This window comes from Ambystoma mexicanum, chromosome 3p (assembly GCF_040938575.1).
Source record: "Ambystoma mexicanum isolate Mex_15411 chromosome 3p, UKY_AmexF1_1, whole genome shotgun sequence".
Taxonomy (NCBI): domain Eukaryota; kingdom Metazoa; phylum Chordata; class Amphibia; order Caudata; family Ambystomatidae; genus Ambystoma; species Ambystoma mexicanum.
This window is the reverse complement of record NC_090925.1, coordinates 696841464-696861413: the sequence shown is the minus strand read 5'-3', so window position 1 is coordinate 696861413 and position 19950 is coordinate 696841464. Positions and strand designations below refer to the sequence as shown.

General features: G+C 47.8%; 1 protein-coding gene across 2 annotated transcripts in view; it reads left to right on the top strand.

The window, feature by feature from the left end:
* Nucleotides 1-19950, top strand: part of RAB24 (RAB24, member RAS oncogene family) — a 427397-nt gene that overhangs the window by 54188 nt on the left and 353259 nt on the right. For both annotated transcript variants that reach the window (XM_069651501.1, XM_069651502.1), the window contains one exon: nucleotides 2663-2937. In XM_069651501.1, coding sequence (XP_069507602.1) covers nucleotides 2821-2937 — 117 coding nt within the window. In that variant the 5' untranslated portion in view covers nucleotides 2663-2820. The remainder of the gene's footprint in view (nucleotides 1-2662; nucleotides 2938-19950) is intronic.

The following is a 19950-nucleotide window of genomic DNA, read 5'->3' as shown; positions in this document are numbered from 1 at the left end:
TTTATTTCGCCCCATGGTTTGTTCTTTTGTTTATCCAGGAGCACTTTGAGTTGTTTATAGTGGTCCATTACCGACGATCACAAGTATGGCTTGTACGAAAAAGCATGAACGTATCGGTATGGCACATACTAAGTTGCCTCTTGTCTCGCAATACTTAAATTGGAAGTGCTTCTTTCAATGTATTAATATTTCAAGCATTGCATGTGGAAGTGACATGAACATTCCAGAAGGCTAGATGTTTGTACTTGTTTAGTGGTATGTCGATGACAGTTCTTTGGGAGGATAACAACACTCGGGACATCCGCTCTCAGGCCTCCCTTGGCACCCCTCTCCCTCCTACTCACCACTTTTTTAAAATTTTATTTATTTTTTATTTTTTTCCATTCTACTGGATGAGGTCTCTAGACAATTCCTCGCTATTAAAGTCTCCTTAAAACAGGTTTCCGGCTGCTCTTCCAGAACTATCTAGGACAACATTGCCTCCCTTGCTCCATCATTGGCTGATTTCTTCAATCGCTCCTTTACCACTGGCTCCTTCCCGTTACCTCTCAAGCACTCCCCTGTGCACCCTCTCCTCAAAAAGCCCTCAGCAGACCCCTCTGGCCTGGCTAACAACCGCCCTTTCGCCACTACCCCCTTCCTGGGCAAACTCTTTGAGAAGCTGGTCATCTTGCAGCTGATCCACCACTCTGAATCTATTGGTTGTCTACACGCCCACCAGTCTGGCTTCAGAGCAACCAGAGGCACGGAAACTGCACCCCTGAACATCTGTGAAGACTTGCTCTCAAATCTCGATTTCTAACTCTCCATCTGTTCTCATCCTTCTTTTTTCTCTGCCTTTCATGCAGTCAATCATGCCAACCTTCTAAATCTGCCCTCTGATACCCTTGGCATCACGGACTTGGCACTGGACTGGTTGACCTCCTTCCTCTCTGACCGGCCATCCCAGGTTCAACTGGGCCCTTTTCTCTCTCCATCACACTCCCCACATATGGCATCCCTTAGGGCTCCATCCTCTTGCCTGCCGTGGCTCAACATCTACCTTGCCTCTCTAGCCCATTTAATCTCTGCATTCTCTCCTCACTTCTAGTGATATGCAGATGACCGGCAGCTTTCCTTCAAGCTTCCCTCCTTCTTTGTTCCTGACTGTCTGACTGCTATTCAGGCATGATGTGCTGCTAATGATCTCTGCTCATTGGAACCCTAGTCCCCTCCCCTAACCTGCTGGAAACAAATCTTGCTGTCATCTTCGACTTCTCTGCTCACATCATGGACCTTGCCAAGTAGGCCCACTACCAGCTGCACCTCCTCAGGTATTCTCCCGTTCCTCACCTTCCCCCAGAAACTCAATGTCTCCAGAGCTCTGGTCCTCTCTAGGCTAGCCTACTGCAACAGTCTCTTCCTCAATCTGCCTAAATCCTTCCTTCGCCCCTTCATCTAATCCAGAATCGGACTGTGAGACTTATCCTTGGCCTCAAGCCCAGGGACTGCATCTCCCCAGCCCTAAAATCTCTCCACTGGCTCCCGGTTGCTGCAACAATGAAGTTCAAGACCCTCTGCATCATCCACAAGGTTTTCTGGGGCCTGGGACCCTACTACACCCAACTCTCCCTCCCTAAATACCGTCCTCCCTTTGGTCCTGTAGCTCCAACTCTCTGCAGATGATAAGACACTTTTCCAAGCAGAGAGAGGGGGGTTGAGGGAGGGGGGTAGATCCCTCTCCTCTGCAGGTGCCTCCTTCTGGAATGGCCTCTCTTCCCCTCTTAGGCTTGAGCTGGATCTCCTAAAGTTCCGGAAGCTTCACAAGACCCTAATTGTCTCTTCTTCCTTCCCTCTCCCCCTTCCCTGCTAATGTCCCCCTCTACCGCATTTTCACTGGCTGCCTGGTTCCTTCTGAATCTTACAGGGCACCAGGCCCTTCTCACCCAGTCTACCCCAGCACTTGGGTATCCCCTGATTTCCCCACCCCCAAACCATCCCTTGCCCCACCAGGCTCCCTCCCACTGTGCTATCCTGGCAGGTCCTGCACCCCTTCTGAGCCCAGCCAGCCCCGTCCTGGCACTTACCATGTGGACCTTCATTCCCTGCACTTCTTGCATTCTCCTGGCATTTGTCCACCTGGCCTCCCTTGGCCCGTGCCTAGCCCAGGGCCCTCTTCTCCCCCCCCAACACTTTTGCGCTCTCCACTCCTACCTGCACCTTCTCTCTCTGTCTCTCCCCCCCTCGTCTTATTATTGCACTCGCATGATCCGAATGACACATGACCTAGACAAACTGTTTTTTTTTTAATTCATCTCCTGCCCTCTTTTGTCTTGTTGCGCCTTGAAACACCATCTGCTGTATAGGCGCAGGGGAAACGAACCCTGCCCAAAATCATATAATGTTTAGACTTGGGATATTGAAAAACCTATATTTTGTCGCATTGACCTACATTTCTTTGGCATAAAGCGCTATATAAAATTCAATAAAAATAAATAACAAATTTCACACGGAAGCACGTCACACTGTGGTGTCTAACAATTTTGGCCAAATTATCGTTTCACTACAACGTGCAGCCTGCACTGTACATGATTAATTGTTTTATAGGTTATATCTGATCGTGCTTCATGGTGTCGCAAGAATCATTTTGATATTTGATTCCAATACTCTTTGTCATCTGCAGGTGAAATTGACCAGTTGGACGTGTGACTGCCTGTTCTGGCGTGACTGCTTGTACCCTGGTTTGTAAACTAGCCTTTGCCTGACTGCAAGGCATTTGGTCTCTGCTATTGTGAAGCAAGGGAGCAGAGGGCACAGGCCCAACCGGGCAGCGCTGTTGAAATGAGTGGGCAACGCGTAGATGCAAAGGTGGTGATGTTGGGAAAGGAGTGTGTTGGCAAGACCAGCCTTGTGGAGCGCTACGTGCATCACAGATTCCTCATGGGGCCTTACCAAAATGTAAGTCTTTTTGCCAACGCATCTTTATTTATTAGTGTCCCTATGCAGACTGTGGCTTTCTAATGCCCAGCTTTCTAATGCCCAGACAACGGCTAACTGTTTTCACCAGGATTGGTGTGGCTATGTCTACCAAAATGTAAAGCATCTTACGTCCTCTTTGTAACTGCTAGCACTAGAATCATAGTCTTCTTTTAACTTGTCTAATTGCAAACATCAGAATATGTCTAATTCTGTATGGAATGCTTCCAACAGAATGTTAAATATATTAATTATTATCCCACTGCCTAATTATTGTATTAGTCAAACCTTTAGGTTTTCCCATTTCCCTTTTTGGTGAATGTAAAAATGTTATGCTCAGCCTTACCGTTTCACATTTCTGCAAACAAATTTTTAAATATGGCCCACATTGCGTTTTTGTTCCTATTAAATTCACATTGTTGTACAATCCCAGCTAGTATTAAATGTTCTCTCGGGTCAACCAGAATGTCCTGAATCATCCATTTCTAAGTTCAACGTTTTCAAAGTAAAGATACCAGTTTGGCAACCAACAACTCAAAGCAATTTATGACAAACCTTCAGCCTCTTTGGATTGGAAGGGTAACGATGCAATGTTGGCATTGTTGGAAGCTAGTCATGATGCATCCAAAGTTTTGGGAATCTATCTGAAAAGGCAAATTTGGAGACCAATGTTGATGGGTCCTTGCTCATAATGTCATTCCCTACTCCTCAATCTCCACATCCCATTGCATCCTTGCAGGCCTTATGGATTGCAATCTCAAACTCCACCTGTTCATTATCTCCACTGCGATCCGCCACTTGGAAATCCACAAAATGTGGCTCTAACTTGCAAATCACCCCACCCAACTGGGATTTCTAATCTTGCCTCAGCAATTTGGACTACTGCACCAGACATTTTATGGGACCATCTTCCAACTCGGTATTCTTATACTCCCCTCTAAATAAAGTACTGAATTTAGCAAACCACTGCCTCTTTAGCCTAGCTTACTACCGGTCAATCTTCTCCATGTGATGTGGCACCCCATGACCTGCTGTCCCCTCATTTTTCCTCTTCAAAGTCATTCACTGGCTGTTACTTTATCTGCCACTATTCTCAATCTGCATACCAAAGCCACATTCAACTCTGCGCCTTGCCCACAATATGCTCTCTCCCGCTTCTACTTGTTACCCCTCCTTGCTCCCTACCACTGAACTCCCTAACCCCTGAGATTAGTAACAACTGCCGGTTCGAGACCCCGGTCAAGATGGCGGCTTCTCTGAGTTGCGCGTTGCTGACCTTCTTTTTTAGCTATTAATTCTTGCAGATCCAAAGTCTTCCTGAGATCACACCACCATGCAGTAATGGTGACACCTGAACGGTGAAGGGGAGAGCACTGAACCTGTACCGCCACAGCGATCAGCACACCATGCCTCGAGAGGAAGCCTGTGGCCTGGAAACAGGGCTGAGGTGATGGAGCGCGGCTGCCGGCAAAGGTGAGACGGCGCTGCGTGTGCCTGGCTTGGTTGTGCCGGCCCTTGGGGTGCATTGTGGATTAGTGCGTAGAGGCCGGAGGCAGCTGTGCAGCGGACTGCAGAGAGCTCATTCGGAGCAGTGGGCTGTGCCGTTCCCCTGAGATGGAGAAGCAGCTGAACAGGCAGGCTGCAGGGGCAGAAGGCCTGCCACCGAGGGCACAGTGGTACTCCAGTTATACCGGCCATGCTCGCATAGTGCTAGCCGCATGGCAGGCTGTGTCTTGGCAGGTAGCGCAGGGGCAGATACCTGAGCAGCAGGTTGCACCAGGCCCTAGAGGTAGCAGCTGACAGCAGGGCGTGTCGCATATGAAGTGGCTCCACAGAATGGAAGGGGAGTGGCGAAAGAGCCTGAGATAGCTTCTGGAAAAAAAATGGAGGGAGGACGACAACTCTCTAACCACCATAGTGACACAGGACAGACCAGGAGCTGTGCGTAGGGAAGTTAAAACGGCTGCAATTTGGGATACATGATCAACCGCAGAAGCTCTCTTTTCGGGGTCCACTTCTTTTCCAAGAAGCAGAAAACAACAGTATTGATGGATCTGGATAGGGACAGTGAAGGTGTGACTGCGAGGGACGACGCAGTCTCTGACTCTGAAATAGAGTTGCTACTTCAACTGCAATCCGGTATATGGCAATGGGATATGAAGCTAGATGCACTTGCATGCAAAGTGGATCTGCTGAAAAGGCACCTGCATAAGCATGGGGCTACATTGGACACAATGGAAAGTAGAATATCGGACCTAGAGGACACAGCCTCATCTTTGGCAAAGCAGGTGAAGAAAATGGTTGCAGACCTGAATGTTGTCACGGCAAAAAACAACGACCTGGAGAAATAAATCGGGATCGTTGGCATATGGGAGTCACAAGCCCTGGGTCTGCTGGAGGCATTTGTGGAGCTTATGTGTAGGGAGTTTATTTGATCAAGACCAGCTGCCGCAGGTGTTGATCGTGGAGAAAGCCCTCGGGATCCCCTGCACCAAACCTGATCCAGGGGCTCCATCAAGACCCATTTATTTATTTTAACATGTTTTTATTAGCATTTATATAGGTACAGCCATGCATGTATCAAATGTTTCGCATCTTATTGAGTATATCCATACATATGCAATAGCTTTTTGGTGTCAACAAGAAAACAAAATAACAAACAACTTTCTTCACTTGTCAGACATTATACTATTTCCATCATCTTAGTACGTGTGCGTTACAGCAGGGGACTTGTCAGTGGTGAATGTTATCAGCCCAGAAGTAGCACCCAGGTCGTTTCCGACCTTGTGTCGACTATAACTAATGTAAGATTGGCTGTAGTAGAAAAAAGGCCACAGAGTGTTTGCAGTGGTTTGTCATCAGATGGGTGGAACATATCCCAAATCAACAACTTCCAAACTGCACTCTTGTCACTTCCGTTCACCTCCGTTCCACTTGCCCCCTCCATCCACACTCTAGTTTCTGCCTCTGCCCAGCGTTCAAATTCCTGGTGCCAGCTCACGTATTGCGGACCCCAAGCCAATTTCCAAGCCATGACAATGGATCTTTTGGCCAGTATACACACCATGTTTATAAACCTGACCACATGCTTGTATCTGCTGTTTCTGTGGTATGATCCCAGCAAGCTTTCTTTCGGAGTCCAGTTGAAACAAGTCTCACGCCTTTAAACACTTGTGTATAGGCGCGTTACAAATGCCATATCATATCATTTCTCACTATTCCAGCCTTCCTGCAGGCTTGTTCTATCCTTGCCCAGAACCTCTGCACTCGTTCACAACCCCAGAACATGTGCATCAGATCCGCTTCTCCCATTGCACACCAGAGTCATGTTGGTCATGCATTGTTGCTGAATGTAGCTATCCTGTGCTGTGCCATGCAAGTGCGATACAGTACATTTAGTTGTATCAGCCTGAAACTGGAGTTCCATGACACCTCCTTTTGGATACACCAGTATACTCTCCCATTGCTTTTCCGTTATGTCCACTCCCAGGTCTTTTTCCCATCTCTTTTAGTATTGCGCTTTTGGGGTTTGGTTGGTCTTCCAGTGTGGACACCGGCCTCCAACCATCGCCTAAGCTATGCATTAGGGCCAGTAAGGGGTTCGGTGTCCGATCTTCAGGCCATCCATCCCATTTCTCCCTCATCACCCTTTGTACCACAGGCATTGCCCTCTAGGTAACCCCTCTTTGTCCCAAAGTGATTCAAACTCCCTAAATATGCTGTCTCCATACAGATTGCCCCAAGTGTAGATACCCCACCTTTCCCAATGTCTCACCACTGCTGTGTCCGTACTGACCTTGCAGACATCCGCAGCAATCGGGATCTGGGGTGAATAGGGGTGCCCATGTTTTAGCAGCATCATGGACCTGTGCCATACCCTTTTACCCAGTGTTACTAACATGGGGACGTTTCCCAGGCAATCCAGCAGCACCCTCAATATTTCTTTTAATTGTGCCGGAGCTACTAGTCGCCATAGGAGTTCTGTTTCTGATGTGGCTTCGTCCGACAACCACATGGCTAAAAAAACTGAGTTGGGCTGCTAAGTAGTATTTTTCCAGGTCTGGCAGTTGCACCCCACCCTCCCTATAGGGCAGGCGTAGTGTGGCAAGTGACTGTTTGTGACTGGCCGCGTCCCACAAGAATTTGCGTAGTAGTTTTTCAAATAAGTGAAAAAAGGAGGCTTTAATATAGCAGTGGACATTGTGAAAGTGGGATAAAAATCTTGGTAGAATGATCATTTTGGTGATGGCCACCTTTCCCATTCAAGATGGCGGCAACCTGGACCAGAATCTCATGGAATTCCGTAAGCCCTTTATCACTGTTGCTGTGTTGCTCTCATGCATTTGTTCTGGCGTGTGTCTGATGTTCACTGTTGGGCAGAATCCTGTGCAGTTCCCTTGGGGAACACTGCAAAAAGATGAAGACTACAGGAGCAGCAATAAACCCAATTGGTAGCAGTCTGCACCACCCAGATTTACCTGGTAGTTGTGGCTGAGCAGTCAGACTTCTCTCAAGAAGAGTAGGGCAGTATGCAGAGTATACACAATAGGGCCAAAACACAGTAGAGCAAACAAACACTGACCAGAGCTTTGTATAAAAAGTATATAGTTATTTATTTAAAACGCACTTTAAGTAATACACTAGCACTCTCAGACAAGTCAGGGTTAAAGCACAACTATTAAGACAGGAGTGAGCGCTTAACCTAGATGGCACTCCAATAGTTAGGTGAAAAAGCAGAGCATAAACTAAAACAGTTCCCAACACTTGAGTTCAGAGCAAGGGGAGAAAGGCAGGTATACTGTAGAGTCAAAGTTCATAGGCCAGGCCCACTTTAAATGGAGAAAAGCGAAATGTGCCCAGGATCACACGGTTTAAAGTGCACTGAAAGTCTTTGCAGAGTGTTAAAAAGAGGTTGGGGTGAGTCAAAAGATATAGTTAGAGGTCTGGAGCCAACCCAGTATAGAAGCCAAGGATTTAAGGGTCACCTTTAGCAATCTGTAGAAAGGGGATGCCAGGCAGGACACAGTACCTTAAAGAGAAAGGAAGCTCCAGCGGGGGCAGTTGTTCCCGGCAGTGGTTGCAGTTCGTCGTTCCGACCAGGGGAAGAGAGGATCTCGGCGAGGAGGAAACTTGGAGTCGTTGCACTGCACGGGGATGAAACCAGCCGCGGAGTTCCCGATTTAAAAGGTGCAGTCCTTTTATTCGCGGTCAAAAGTGGTGAGCTTTGCTATCCGGCCGACGGGGTGCTTGGCACAGGCGATTCGACCAAGGGCCATCTTTGGAAGGTGAAAAGGGTGAACTGGTTGGTCCCACCAGCTCAGAGGAAGAAGACTCGTCCAGCAGAAGATCTTCTCTTGTCGTCGGGGAAAGTGGTGAGGTAGCTGCAGCAGGGCTTCACCGGTGGTGTCGTCATTGCAGATGGCTCAGCTTCGTCCCTCTTCGGATTCTTAGGTCCTGTGGCGACTTCTGAAGTTCCAGTCCCAAAGGCCGTGCATTTATGCAGAAAACCCCCCATTCATCAGCCTAGCTGTCAATCACACATGCTAAGTGGTACCACTTGGAGGGCTTCTGTGGAGAAGCCCGCCAAAATAGTGGAACAAAGGGCTCGACCTTGGTCAGAGTTACAGAGGCGGACACAATCGCCATTTTATAACCAAGTTCTGGCAAAAAGACCCAACCGTTGATTTAATATTAAATAAATAAACCGGCGGTATCTTTAACATTGCACCAAAAAGAATATTCCGGAGCAATATTTCGCGTGGTAACCACTGCCACCATCCAGAAAGTCGACGAGGGGGAGGGGCGGGACTGTGCCCCCTCAGAAACAGACCCAGGGGCAATCGAATTACACCTTACCAGTACTTCCACAATGTGATGGTTTGTACTGGTTTTGTTCACAATTTTGGACTAGTAAGGCCAATGGTGACTTTACATGCCCTTGGAGACGGTAGTCAGTCCCAGGGTATGGAGTCTGTTTGGTGGTCACTGTGACACCCCTGTGGTACTGCACTGAGGGTGCTGTGTACCACATACAGAAAAACAGATGATACCCTATGGAGTAAAAGAAACCCCATAGCCCATAAGCACATAACAAGTCAAAGACTTACCTCAAATCATGCCTAAGAGTGGGAGTAAAAGATTCTCACTCTTAGCAGAAGAAAAAAACAAACCCCAAAAATCCAGCAAAGCTGCTGGGGGACTCAATAGGTTTGGGAAATTAGCCTTTTAAGAGAATTCTCCCTAACATTCACCGCCAGATATTTAAATGTTTCTAGTTCCCACCGGAGCCCTCCTCTGGCAGTTCACCCCTGCCCTTCCCCCACAGGTCCGCAATCTGGAATATGCAAGATTTTTCTTTGCTGAAGCAAATCCCGGACACCTTTTGCATACTTATCTAGTACCACTGGGACATTATGGTGTGGTTCTCTCAGGTGCAGTAGCATGTCGTCCGCATACAGCGAAATCAAGTGGCCGACGTCCCCGGTCCAAATGCCTGCATCCAGAAATTGCTTTCGAAGGTAAATGGCTATCGGCTCAAGCCCCAACACGTACAACATGGGTGATAGCGTGCACCCCTGCCTGGTGCCTCTTTTTAATTCCCGGACTGGTGACTCCATCCTCCCAGATTTAACCCTTGCCACAGGTGCTGTGTACAATACCTTTATCCATTTAATAAATTGTTCTCCAAACACAAATTCTTTCAACACTGCCAACAGCCATTCCCAGTATAGCGAATCAAAAGCTTTTATGGCGTCTAGGGAGATTATAGCGTACTGCGATTGCGAGTCCGCCGTCTGTGCTAACACATGTTGTAATCTGCGCAGATTTAATGCTGTGTTACGGCCGGGAATGAAACCGTTCTGGTCTTTGTGTACTAGATCTCCAATTACCTTCTTTAGCCGCTGAGGTAATATAGTAGTAAGAATCTTGACATCATAATTTAACATTGCTAGCGGCCAGTACGAGTCGCACTAGTCGGTGGGCTTCCCAGGTTTGGGTATTGGGATCACCAGGGATTTCCTCATGCTTTCAGGCAGTACCCCTTTCTCAATGCCTCCTTAAACACTTTGAGCAACATCGGGGTCGGAGCCGACTCGTATGTCTTGTAGAACTCCGGGGGGGGGGGGGGATCCATCGCTCCCTGGTGTCTTGCTCGTGGCTAGTGACCTGTTCACTTCAGATAAGTCTTCAGCTGAAATGTCCCTCTCTAGCACCTCTCGTTGTGTTGTACCCAACCTGGGTATACCGATTTCGTCTAGTGTGCCCAGTATATCCTCTTGGGACACCCAGTTTTTCGTAGCTGTATAGGCGGGAGTGAAATTCCTTGAAGGTGTTATTGATCGCTTGTTGTGATTTATGCATTGTGCCTGCCCCATCTCTAAGTTCTCTGGTTAAGTGTCTCGGGTGTTCCCTCCTGCACAGCCACGCCAGCAGCATGCCTGGCCTATCCCCTTCTGCATGTACTCTGGTGGTTTTGACAGCTTCCCCCCAGGCATCTTGACAGCTGCGCCTTACTTCCGCTAGTCTTAGCTCCTCCACTCGGTTCCCCAGTGCATGTGCTTCTGCGTGTCTAAGTTCTTCTTCCCACTTCCACAACTCTAGCCTTAGTGTTTTCCTAATGCCAACCGCACTAACAATAACCTCCCCTCGCACCACCACTTTCATTGCCTCCCACACCGTAAATGCATTCCTTAACGCTACCCACATTTCTTTCTATGTATTCCTTTAATTTGCTCTGTAATTCTTCTCTAAAAGCCTGGTCCGTCAAGGCGTCTGTAGGCATGCGCCACAGTGATATAGGGGGTCGTGGACCTAGCATTTTCCATTCCAGCATTAACAGCTAGTGGTCTGAGATCGACCTGCCTGCATATTGTACTGATTCCACCTGTGCCAAGCGGGCTTTTGCCATAAATAGTCAATCCTGGTATACAGGCCATGGGGTGAAGAGATATAAGAGTAACCTCTGTCATCTGGGTGCTACTCCCTCCATACATCCACTAGATCTAGATTTTTAAGCGATGCGTTCAGTGCCTTGGTGGGAGTCACTGTTCGGGTAACTGGCGGGCTAGATCTGTCTAGGTCTAGGTCCAGGTCCTGTATGCACTTAAAGTCTCCACCCCAGATGAAAAAGCCTTCCTGGTATAGGGCTATTTTAGTACATAGGGTGTTAAGGTGTTTTGGTATCCCGTGATTACGAAGGTAGGAGTTGACTAGGCATATTTCTACATGCTCTATATGGCCCTTTAAAATCAGGTACCTCCCCTCTGGGTCAGCCTCCATCCCCAATAATCGGAAGGGAACCTCGGCACTTATCCACGTAAAAACACCAAGAGCATATTTAGAGTAGGCCGTTCCATAGCTCTGCCCACCCCAGTATTCTTTAACCGTCGCCATAGTATTTTGTGTTTAAATGAGTTTCTTTCAGCAGTGCAGTAGATATTTTTCCTGTTAAGGAAGGATTTTCCGGTTCCTACGCAAATATGTGCCCAGATCCTGAACATTCTGTGTCATTATCCTAATATTGGCTGCCATAATAGTGCAAGGTTGTTCCTTCGTGCCTCCCCTTATCGCTCCCCATCTCCCTCAATGTGGACACATCCATCTCCTCTGCCCGTCTGAGTGACCATCGCCCCTGATTGTCTCCCCATACCGCCAATGCACCCTTTGTCTCATATGCCATTTTTTGTGAAGAACTTAAAATATTCCAAATAACAAACCAGACAAAACAACTACGCCTAGCAGCTGCTTTTCCTCCACAGCGCTCGGGCGCCCCCGCACCGTCTTGACCCATCCGGGCCATTGTATGCGAGCTGTCTTGTGTCAGCAACTGGCCGACACCAACCAATTCGTGGAGTGGGCCTATGATCCCAGGTTGAGTGGCCCTGTTTCTCCCCGACTAACTTGAATTACTTAATCATGGTTGCGGTGAGTTTCAATTAACTAGCGGGGCCTGGCTGCAAGGTATCCAGTCTATTTTTGTTCACCCCGCTCCCAACTCCTCCATTGGGCAAAGTGCCCCTCATGCGACAGCTTCCTCACCCCCAGCCAAGTTGTTTTGTTCCAGCCACATTGTGGCCGCTGCTGGTATTTCAAGGTAGACAGCCCGCCCTTTGTATATCACCTTGAGCCTGGACAGATGCATAACCATGTATTTGAGAGCCAGGTGTCTAAATCTGTCGTTGATTGGCACAAAGGAGCTCCCTGCCGTTTTGGACTGTGGGTGTGTAGTCTGTATATAGCTGTATTAGAATTGTCCCATCGTATCTCTCCACCCTCTCTCGAGTATTTTACTATAAGCTCCCTGTCCTGGAAGTTCAGAATTCTTGCGATCATTGGATGGGGGTGCGAGCCCGGCGGTGGCTGTTTCTGCAGGGACCTGTGGGCCCTCTCCACCACAAAGCCCTGTGAAATTTTCTGCTCCCACCCCCTGCAATAGCAACATTTCCACAAATCCTGTGGGGTTCGGGCCCTCCATCCCCTCAGGTATTCCCAGCATGCGCACATTGTTTCGCTGGGCGTGCCCCTCTGCGTCCTCTGCCGTGTTTTCAGCACCACGTTCCTCCTCTCATTCCTTCAGCCTCGTTTCCAGGTCTTTGGTGGTCTCAGTTGTTTCCTTCAATCCAGTCTCTGTAGCAGTTCTTTCCGCAAGGGTGCGACTGTCTTGTCTCATCAGTTGCTTGTCCACTTAAACTTCTTCAATTTTAGTGTCTATAAAGGGCTGCAGTGCTGTGATCGCTTCCAGTACTTGATTCTCTTTATTTCTGGCTTCCAGAGCAGATTGCTCTTTCTGTGTCGCTGTGTTGCCTTGTGGCTGTTCACGGGGTCTGGTTGCATTGAAGGAATCCAGGATTGTAGACTTCCTTTTCCCTTTGGGTGGGGACATAGCTTTCTTTACCAGTGCAGGAGCGGGCTTTGGTTGCAATCGGCTGCGCAGCCTTCTCGTCTCTTCGTGGTCAATGTCCTGTATGCAGGTGGAATTTTCACGGGACAGATCAGAACCCAACCAGGCTTTTCGTTGCTCCTCGTTGGAATGCCTTTGCGGTAGTCAGGAGCCGTTTTAGTGTGGTATAGTTTTCGCTGTGCGTGGGCCCAAACAAGATTGATTTTCACTGGGACACCTTTCTAGTGTTCTAGTATTGAGTTACTTTGCCAACTTCCTGCTTGCTGCCGTCGTGCTGTAAGCATGGGAACTTGAGGACTCACTCAGCTACTAGGTTTGCCGTTCTGCACCTATATGTGTGGACAATATGTAGTCATCCCTAGCACAGACTTCTTCTGGATCGCCCAACCGTCTCAACCTCCTGTTTTGTCTCAGTATCTTATGGTTAGCCGGGTCTTGGCGCGCGGCCTGACTCTCGATTCTTCAGACACTGTTCAGTTATTGGGCTGCGCTGCAGCGTGGCACCTGTGAGCCCAGCTGGATCCCTGCTGTGATTATTACGGCCGCCTTCGTAGCAGCCCTTGTAATGGTTGAAGGGCTGTGTTAGCTCAAGAACACCGTGGCTACCCCACTAGGTAACTTGTGGCTTCTAGTAGCATGCATCGGACTGGTTCCGCGTCCTCTGACTGCTTGCATCACCCAAAGTTCGCTGCCCAGTTGTGCTGCCTGCCCACAGCGGTTTCTGGCTTTCCGTTGTCCCATAGAGATCACCCTGGTCTCCGTCTCCCAACATGCCGGTGGTGCCACCTCTTTGCACTCCAGCAGTCCTCTCCGGCCCTCTCTTTTGCTGATAATGCTACTGTCCCAGCACGTTGAATGCCCCCAGTCCGTTTCGCGCTGTGCGTGTGGTCCACCAACAGTGCAGTTCAGTTGGCTTTGTTGCCACGTTGTGCCCTGTGTAGCACTGATGCGTGCTGCTCAAGTGGTCCCAGCCCCTACTGTTGCATCCGCTTGATGGTTCTGCCTGCTAAGGTGGCTACATGCCCCCAGGTTATGCTTATCGGCCGGCACCTCCTAGCTTGTAATGGGTTGGCTCCCCTCAACGTCCGCCATCAGCGTGTTGCTTGCTTTGTCCCCCTGTGTCTACCGCGCCATGATCTGCGTGCGCTGGCCGTGGTTCTTTGCTGGATTAGCTGCGCAGATGCTTGTTATGGCATTTTTAGAGCAATGTCAGGCGCGTGTCCCACCTTGGCGGTGCACACCAATAGTGGCACGGATTGTAGCCCCTGCATGTTGCGCATCTGGGCCCACTTGTGCCGCCTAGTGTCCCTTGTTTATGAGGCTCGCTTTTTTGGCCTCCTCTCACTTCTGGGTCTGTAGGGGTGCGTTACCGAGCAGAACCAGCCGTGCCTCAATTCCTGCCGCCTACCTTGTCCAGTGATGTCACAGGTATGGGGCTCTGATGTCTGCTCAGAGGCTTGAACCCTTGCGGGCTGCTTCGTGGCATAGTTCGCTTGGATGAGGAGCGTGATGCCGAACTGGTTGCTTCCGTAGTGCATGCCCCACTGTCTTCAGCAGCCTTACAGGGCTCCCGGCACCCTTCACACCCTTGTATGTCACCCGTGCTGGTATTATAGGGTTTCACAGCCTAACTTGTATGCTCCGTATTCACTATCCGTTTGTTGGGGGTTCACATTACTGTTTCGGAGTTTCCATCTGCTTATTCGTGGGGGCCACCTCTTCCAGCGCTCGCTGTGTTCTGTCCACCGCAGCATTCCGGGTGTCTGCGCCTTTCCTCAGTCGCCGACCTTCTGCCGTGCCCACCTCTCTCCTTTTTGATCCTAGCGGCAAGGCTGCGTCCGGTCTCACCCAGCGCCCTCCGGGCTCTCTGCGGGACCCGCCGAGCGCGCTGTAGTGTTCAGTTCGCCCTGCTTCTCGCTGCCGGGTTACCCGCCTCTGGTCCTCGCCTCAATGGAGCTGCAGCGCATCACCGCTTGTCGGGGTGGAAGGGATCCGGCACACTTCCTGTGGTTTTCAGGCTCCGCAGATCTTCATGCTGGTCGCAGCCCCTCCTCCTTCTCAACGCGGGGCTACCGCATCGGCAGCCACCTTGCCTGCACAGGGTCGCACTTCCATGGGCATCTTTTCATGGCTGTGCGGCTCCGATTTTTGCCAGTGTTGCGCTGCAAGGCTGGGGAATCTGTTCCCACATTAGTAGGTGTATTTAGTATCATGCAGCTCACTTTCCACCATTAATACATAGGGTCATATGAAGGATCTCGACTGGAGCTCTATCCCGGGACCTCCTTACTCCATGGGCTCAGGCCGCTGCCCCCCTCCATCAAGGCCCATAATTGCTAGAATTTTAAACTACAGAGACCGAGATACTATATTACCGTTGGCCAAGGAAAAATGTGACCCTCTCTACAAAGGAGATCACATTCAGGTGTTTCCTGACTTCTCAGCAGCAGTACAGAGCTTTAGGATCTCATTTGCAAGGGTGAAGTGCATGCTAGACAAGAATATAAAATATTCAATGTTGTTGCTGCATATTTCACATGACTGGAATGTATGCTTCTTTCTCACCCCTGAAGCGGCAAGTGAGTTTTTAGAAAAGCTGGCCCTGCAGAGGACATGTGGGGCCGGTAGTAGGAGGGAAGCTAGCATCGCCCAACTGGATATGTGCTCTCTGAGGGCACAGCCGGTGCCCCTACGGCCTTGGATGCAGATTAACAGTCTGGGTGGTACAGTTCGATAAGTTAAAGGAATAGTGCGCTCAAAAATGTTATTGTCCTGAGCGTTCGGGCATGTGGTTTCCTGAAAACTGTGATCGACCGTAAACGCATTTCCTATGCACTTTACCTTAGTTTTCCTCACTTTTACACATGCGTAATCAACGAGCAGGGCGCGGCCATCTTGTGCTAATCTTATCCGTTACCGCATCGCCCGAAGTTACTGCCCTTGCGGCACTAAATCGTATCACCCGCCCCTGAATTTGACATCACTATTCCTAGCGATATTCTCCACCTACTTTCATGACGTTAGTGGGCAGCATAGCCAAACGCGCCCAGTCATCACCTACGTCTTAATGTCAGTTGATGCAGAACCTGAAAATTCAACAATCACATCCTCTCACAGCGCGTCCCAAATCTGAATAGAAAACCCTATTTTTAAAGGAAACCTCAATACTCTTAAATTTATAATGTTTCTTTTATTTCACATACAACGCTCTGAGAACATCAGCAGATTTCATTCTAACACCAATTTTTGATTGTCCTTAGGTTACAGCATCAAAACCTTATCATGAGGCACACAGTGTTCCTTTCAGGAGAAGATGCGCGTTAGACACGCATCGATTCGCAAGGCTTGGGCATCAGCTTCTTGCTAGGCCACTGTAAATGATGACAGGTTGCTCCTTGTCGCTGGTACCGCGAAAGGGCAAGGGCGATCGTCCCACATCAGCGTAATAGACATCCTTTCATTTAGGCTTATGTGCCACTGTTGGTTGAAGAAACCGTCACTCGGCATCTGGAAATGACGGCATTCGCAGAAAGGAAGAATGTATCTGTGTAGAAAATAGAATAAAAATATATTTCAGTAGCCGTTCTTTATTCAAATTTATCCATTTACCCTTTAATTCTGTGCCGGGTGAAACCAACACAAATAATGTAAACACACAGAAAACATTGGGAAAAGTTTGAGTCTACGATGTGATTCAGAGGTTAGTGCTGTGGAGTATGTTTAGCTCCCAGTGGGATGCGGAAGCTGACAGAAAAATTTGAAGAACACATAGACAGCATTATAACGGAATATTGGCAGCAAACTTGGGGTTGGTGGAACCTGGGGGACCCCAGACATGGACTCCATGCTCACTGTGCTCAGAGAGGCAGAGTTCCACCTAACTGATGAGGCACAACAAGACTGAAACACGTGTATGGGGTTGCTGTAGGTACTCTAGTAGAGAAGGGAATTGCCATAGCATTTTGGTGCAGGACTGCCCATGATAAAGACAAATATGCAAATGGTTATTTCCCATTTGTGAAAGGTACATTGAGCTAAAGGCGATGGCTCTGGACACTCAAAGTGTAAAAAAAAAAAAAACAGTTTATCATGCCATGCTCTTTCTAGAGAGGGGCGCGTGCTACCCAATAATACAACGTTGATAGCACACACTGATATGCCATGGGACAAAGTGGTTTAGATATCACTAGCATGCATAAAGGTTGTGTTTGCGTGTCGTCACAATATGCCCCAACCATCAACCCATCGCAATGTAAGCAAGCAATACCGGTCAGAAAATGAAACCTTTACTCGTTCATCTACAAACTCTGCTTTCGTCAAACTTGCATGATATTTGGTATTTCCATTCTCTCTGTGTAATGCAGAGTGTCCGCTCATAACAACGGTTTTCATAGAATGAAAATAAATGTTCCAATGTCAAGTTTGAAAACAGTGAACCTTATAGTTTTTTTGGGTATTCCACAACTTCCGTCATTCAATCCATAGCGAATTCTCCCTTTCTTCCAAGGTCTAACAACAATTGAACCTTCTAAGGAGCGTGTATGGTAAGTTTCATTTTTGGGAAGGAAAGCCACAAATCAAAAACATACTGTGCAAGATGCAGCAGTGTGAACTACAGAAAAGCTACATCAAATGAAGTGACCTTCACTCCATAAGGGCGAATAGCCCGCCGGCCGACAAACGTGGCATTTGAAATATGTTCGAAAAATAAACAAATTGTTTGCTGGCATCCACCAATGCTGCGCTATCGTGAATACTTATATTTCTTTTTTGTTTTTTAGCCATCCATATTTTGGGAAAACAGTTTTGGGAAACAGTTACAGTAAGTAAAACAGATAACGATGAAACCATTTTCAAATAGGCCCAATGACATCTACTAGGCCCGAAAGTCCATCTGTTTGTACAAATGCAACTCTCCCATCCCCAGCGCCTAGCTCAGCCAGCCCACTCCATGTCCTCGCCACATCTGCGTGCGCCCTGTTCTCGCGGAGGAATGTGCGCTGCGGATAACGTGAGACACTGACAAGTCATAATTCCAAGTGCCAATTCTTCTACACTGAACTTCCTGTGCACTAACATCGTACACCCCACCAGGCCTGAGCCCACCAGCTCAAATCCCACAAATCCTTTCAATGCTGATATTCATCTGACCCTCCCATGCCTTGATCAGTCAAGGACCCACAAGATCGGGGCGAAAGCGGGAGGGGGCAAACCGTAGAGTTAAACTATGGCCACCTATGTCGAGCTTTACAGACACCAAGCAACCACAGACATGCATGTTATTGTTCGAGATATAAATTAATGAATCATAAACTGGATTAAATGTGCATAATTTAATACTTATTAATACTTTTTTTAGCTTTGAAATTTGAGTTAAATACGATTCCATTGTTCATGTAAAAACACTGCTGCAAATCATCTATACCAGGAAGTCCACTGTTCAACGAGATCCGCTTTAGGTGGACAGGGCACGTTTGCAATGTATGTGTCCTAGGAACAAAATCAGGATCGATTCTATGAGTATGCATGCCCAACACAGTCAAAGTGAGATCTTCACAAAATTGAATTCCATTTCCTAGTATATTGGCTTGGCCAGCCATTTTTTGCTTCATTTTGCAAAGGCCATTGTGTAACGAAGCATCCCAAGGTTTCCTGCAGTTCTTGATTGTTCTCTCCCTATGTTCTCGTCATGCGCTATTACCGCTAATAATGTCCGAGCTTGCATACCGTCTATGCCGAAATGCAACCTTTTGGGTCTGTACTTTAGGCACATATTGTGGTACACCTCCAAATCTCCAGTGTGACAGAATTCTGAGAGTCCCTTTAGGTCTCAAGAGTTTTATCAAACACAATCTTCTCAAGAGCTTTGTGTGGGGGTGAAGATGGAACCAACCACTTCTTCTTGCGTTACTGCTCCTCCAATAAAGGTCCATGTACACATTGGCGAAAATGTAGGTTTTCTGTCCATGAGTGAAGGTTGGAACAGTGGTGCATTAGTGAGTGCTATTTTTCAAGTAGAATTTCCACAGACCCATCACAAGTTTTGGAACTCCACCAAAGATGGTTGCTGAAAGACTGAGACCACTGTAAAATATTTTCCAAACCCCTTTTTTTTTTTTTTTTTTTTACCAGCAGCTGTTTTTTTTATTTTTATTTTTTTTACTCACTGATTTGGCAACGTGCCATACATCAAATTGATGACGAATGTTTGGAAACTGCTCTCGCATGGCCTTGGCTATTGAAACATGTCTGTCAGTGGCTATGAGGTCTATTTGCATTCCCCTCGATTGAAGATGTTCCGGGGATTTTATGAAACCATATTTCTCCATGGCCCCAGAGGATTTACATTAGGAAAACTGCACGATCTCCGAACTCACAATTATTTTTTGTTTCCATTTCTTGAAAGTGGTATGTGCAGTACTTTGCTGAAAATCCGGGGCCGTCACCCTGTCCTTCGCCAGCTAGCCTGAACCGTTTACCTGAGACATTTCTTACATTTTCCAGGCTTGATTAATAGTGGGGAATAAGAATTCTCTTTGATATTTGTAGTACTATGTTTTTAGCATGGAACTGAACTCCCACAAATTGACAGAAACTTGACAACTTACTAAAAGTAGAGCCACTGAAAAGTAAAGCTGCTGAACATAGATTTCCAGCTGGCACTTTGCCCAGCATCGGTTGAACGGACCATGAAAATGTATCATGGAGGTGGACACAGGTGGCTTGGATTTTCAGGTTGGTGCCTTGTAATACACGAGTCACATTCACCAATGGCTGCCCGCATATTTTTCCCCTCACTGAATGGACACATTTCAGCATCAGTATAATCTCTACCAGGCAGCTGTTGAATACAATGTATTTTCTGCTCCTTTATTAGCCAATCGTCATGCATGTTTGTGGTTTGTGGCACAACTGTGGTGGACAAATCAGCCAAACTAGACAAACTATAGTCGAGATCTTTGCCAAGTTGTCAATTGCGTAGAAGCTTCAGTCTCTGTTAGTTCAGCTTGTGTTATGTGCACACAAATTGTAGAAACCATCAACGTCGATTGTTTATTGGGTGGACCTTTTTTTGCAGGCGTAGATTGTGTCAA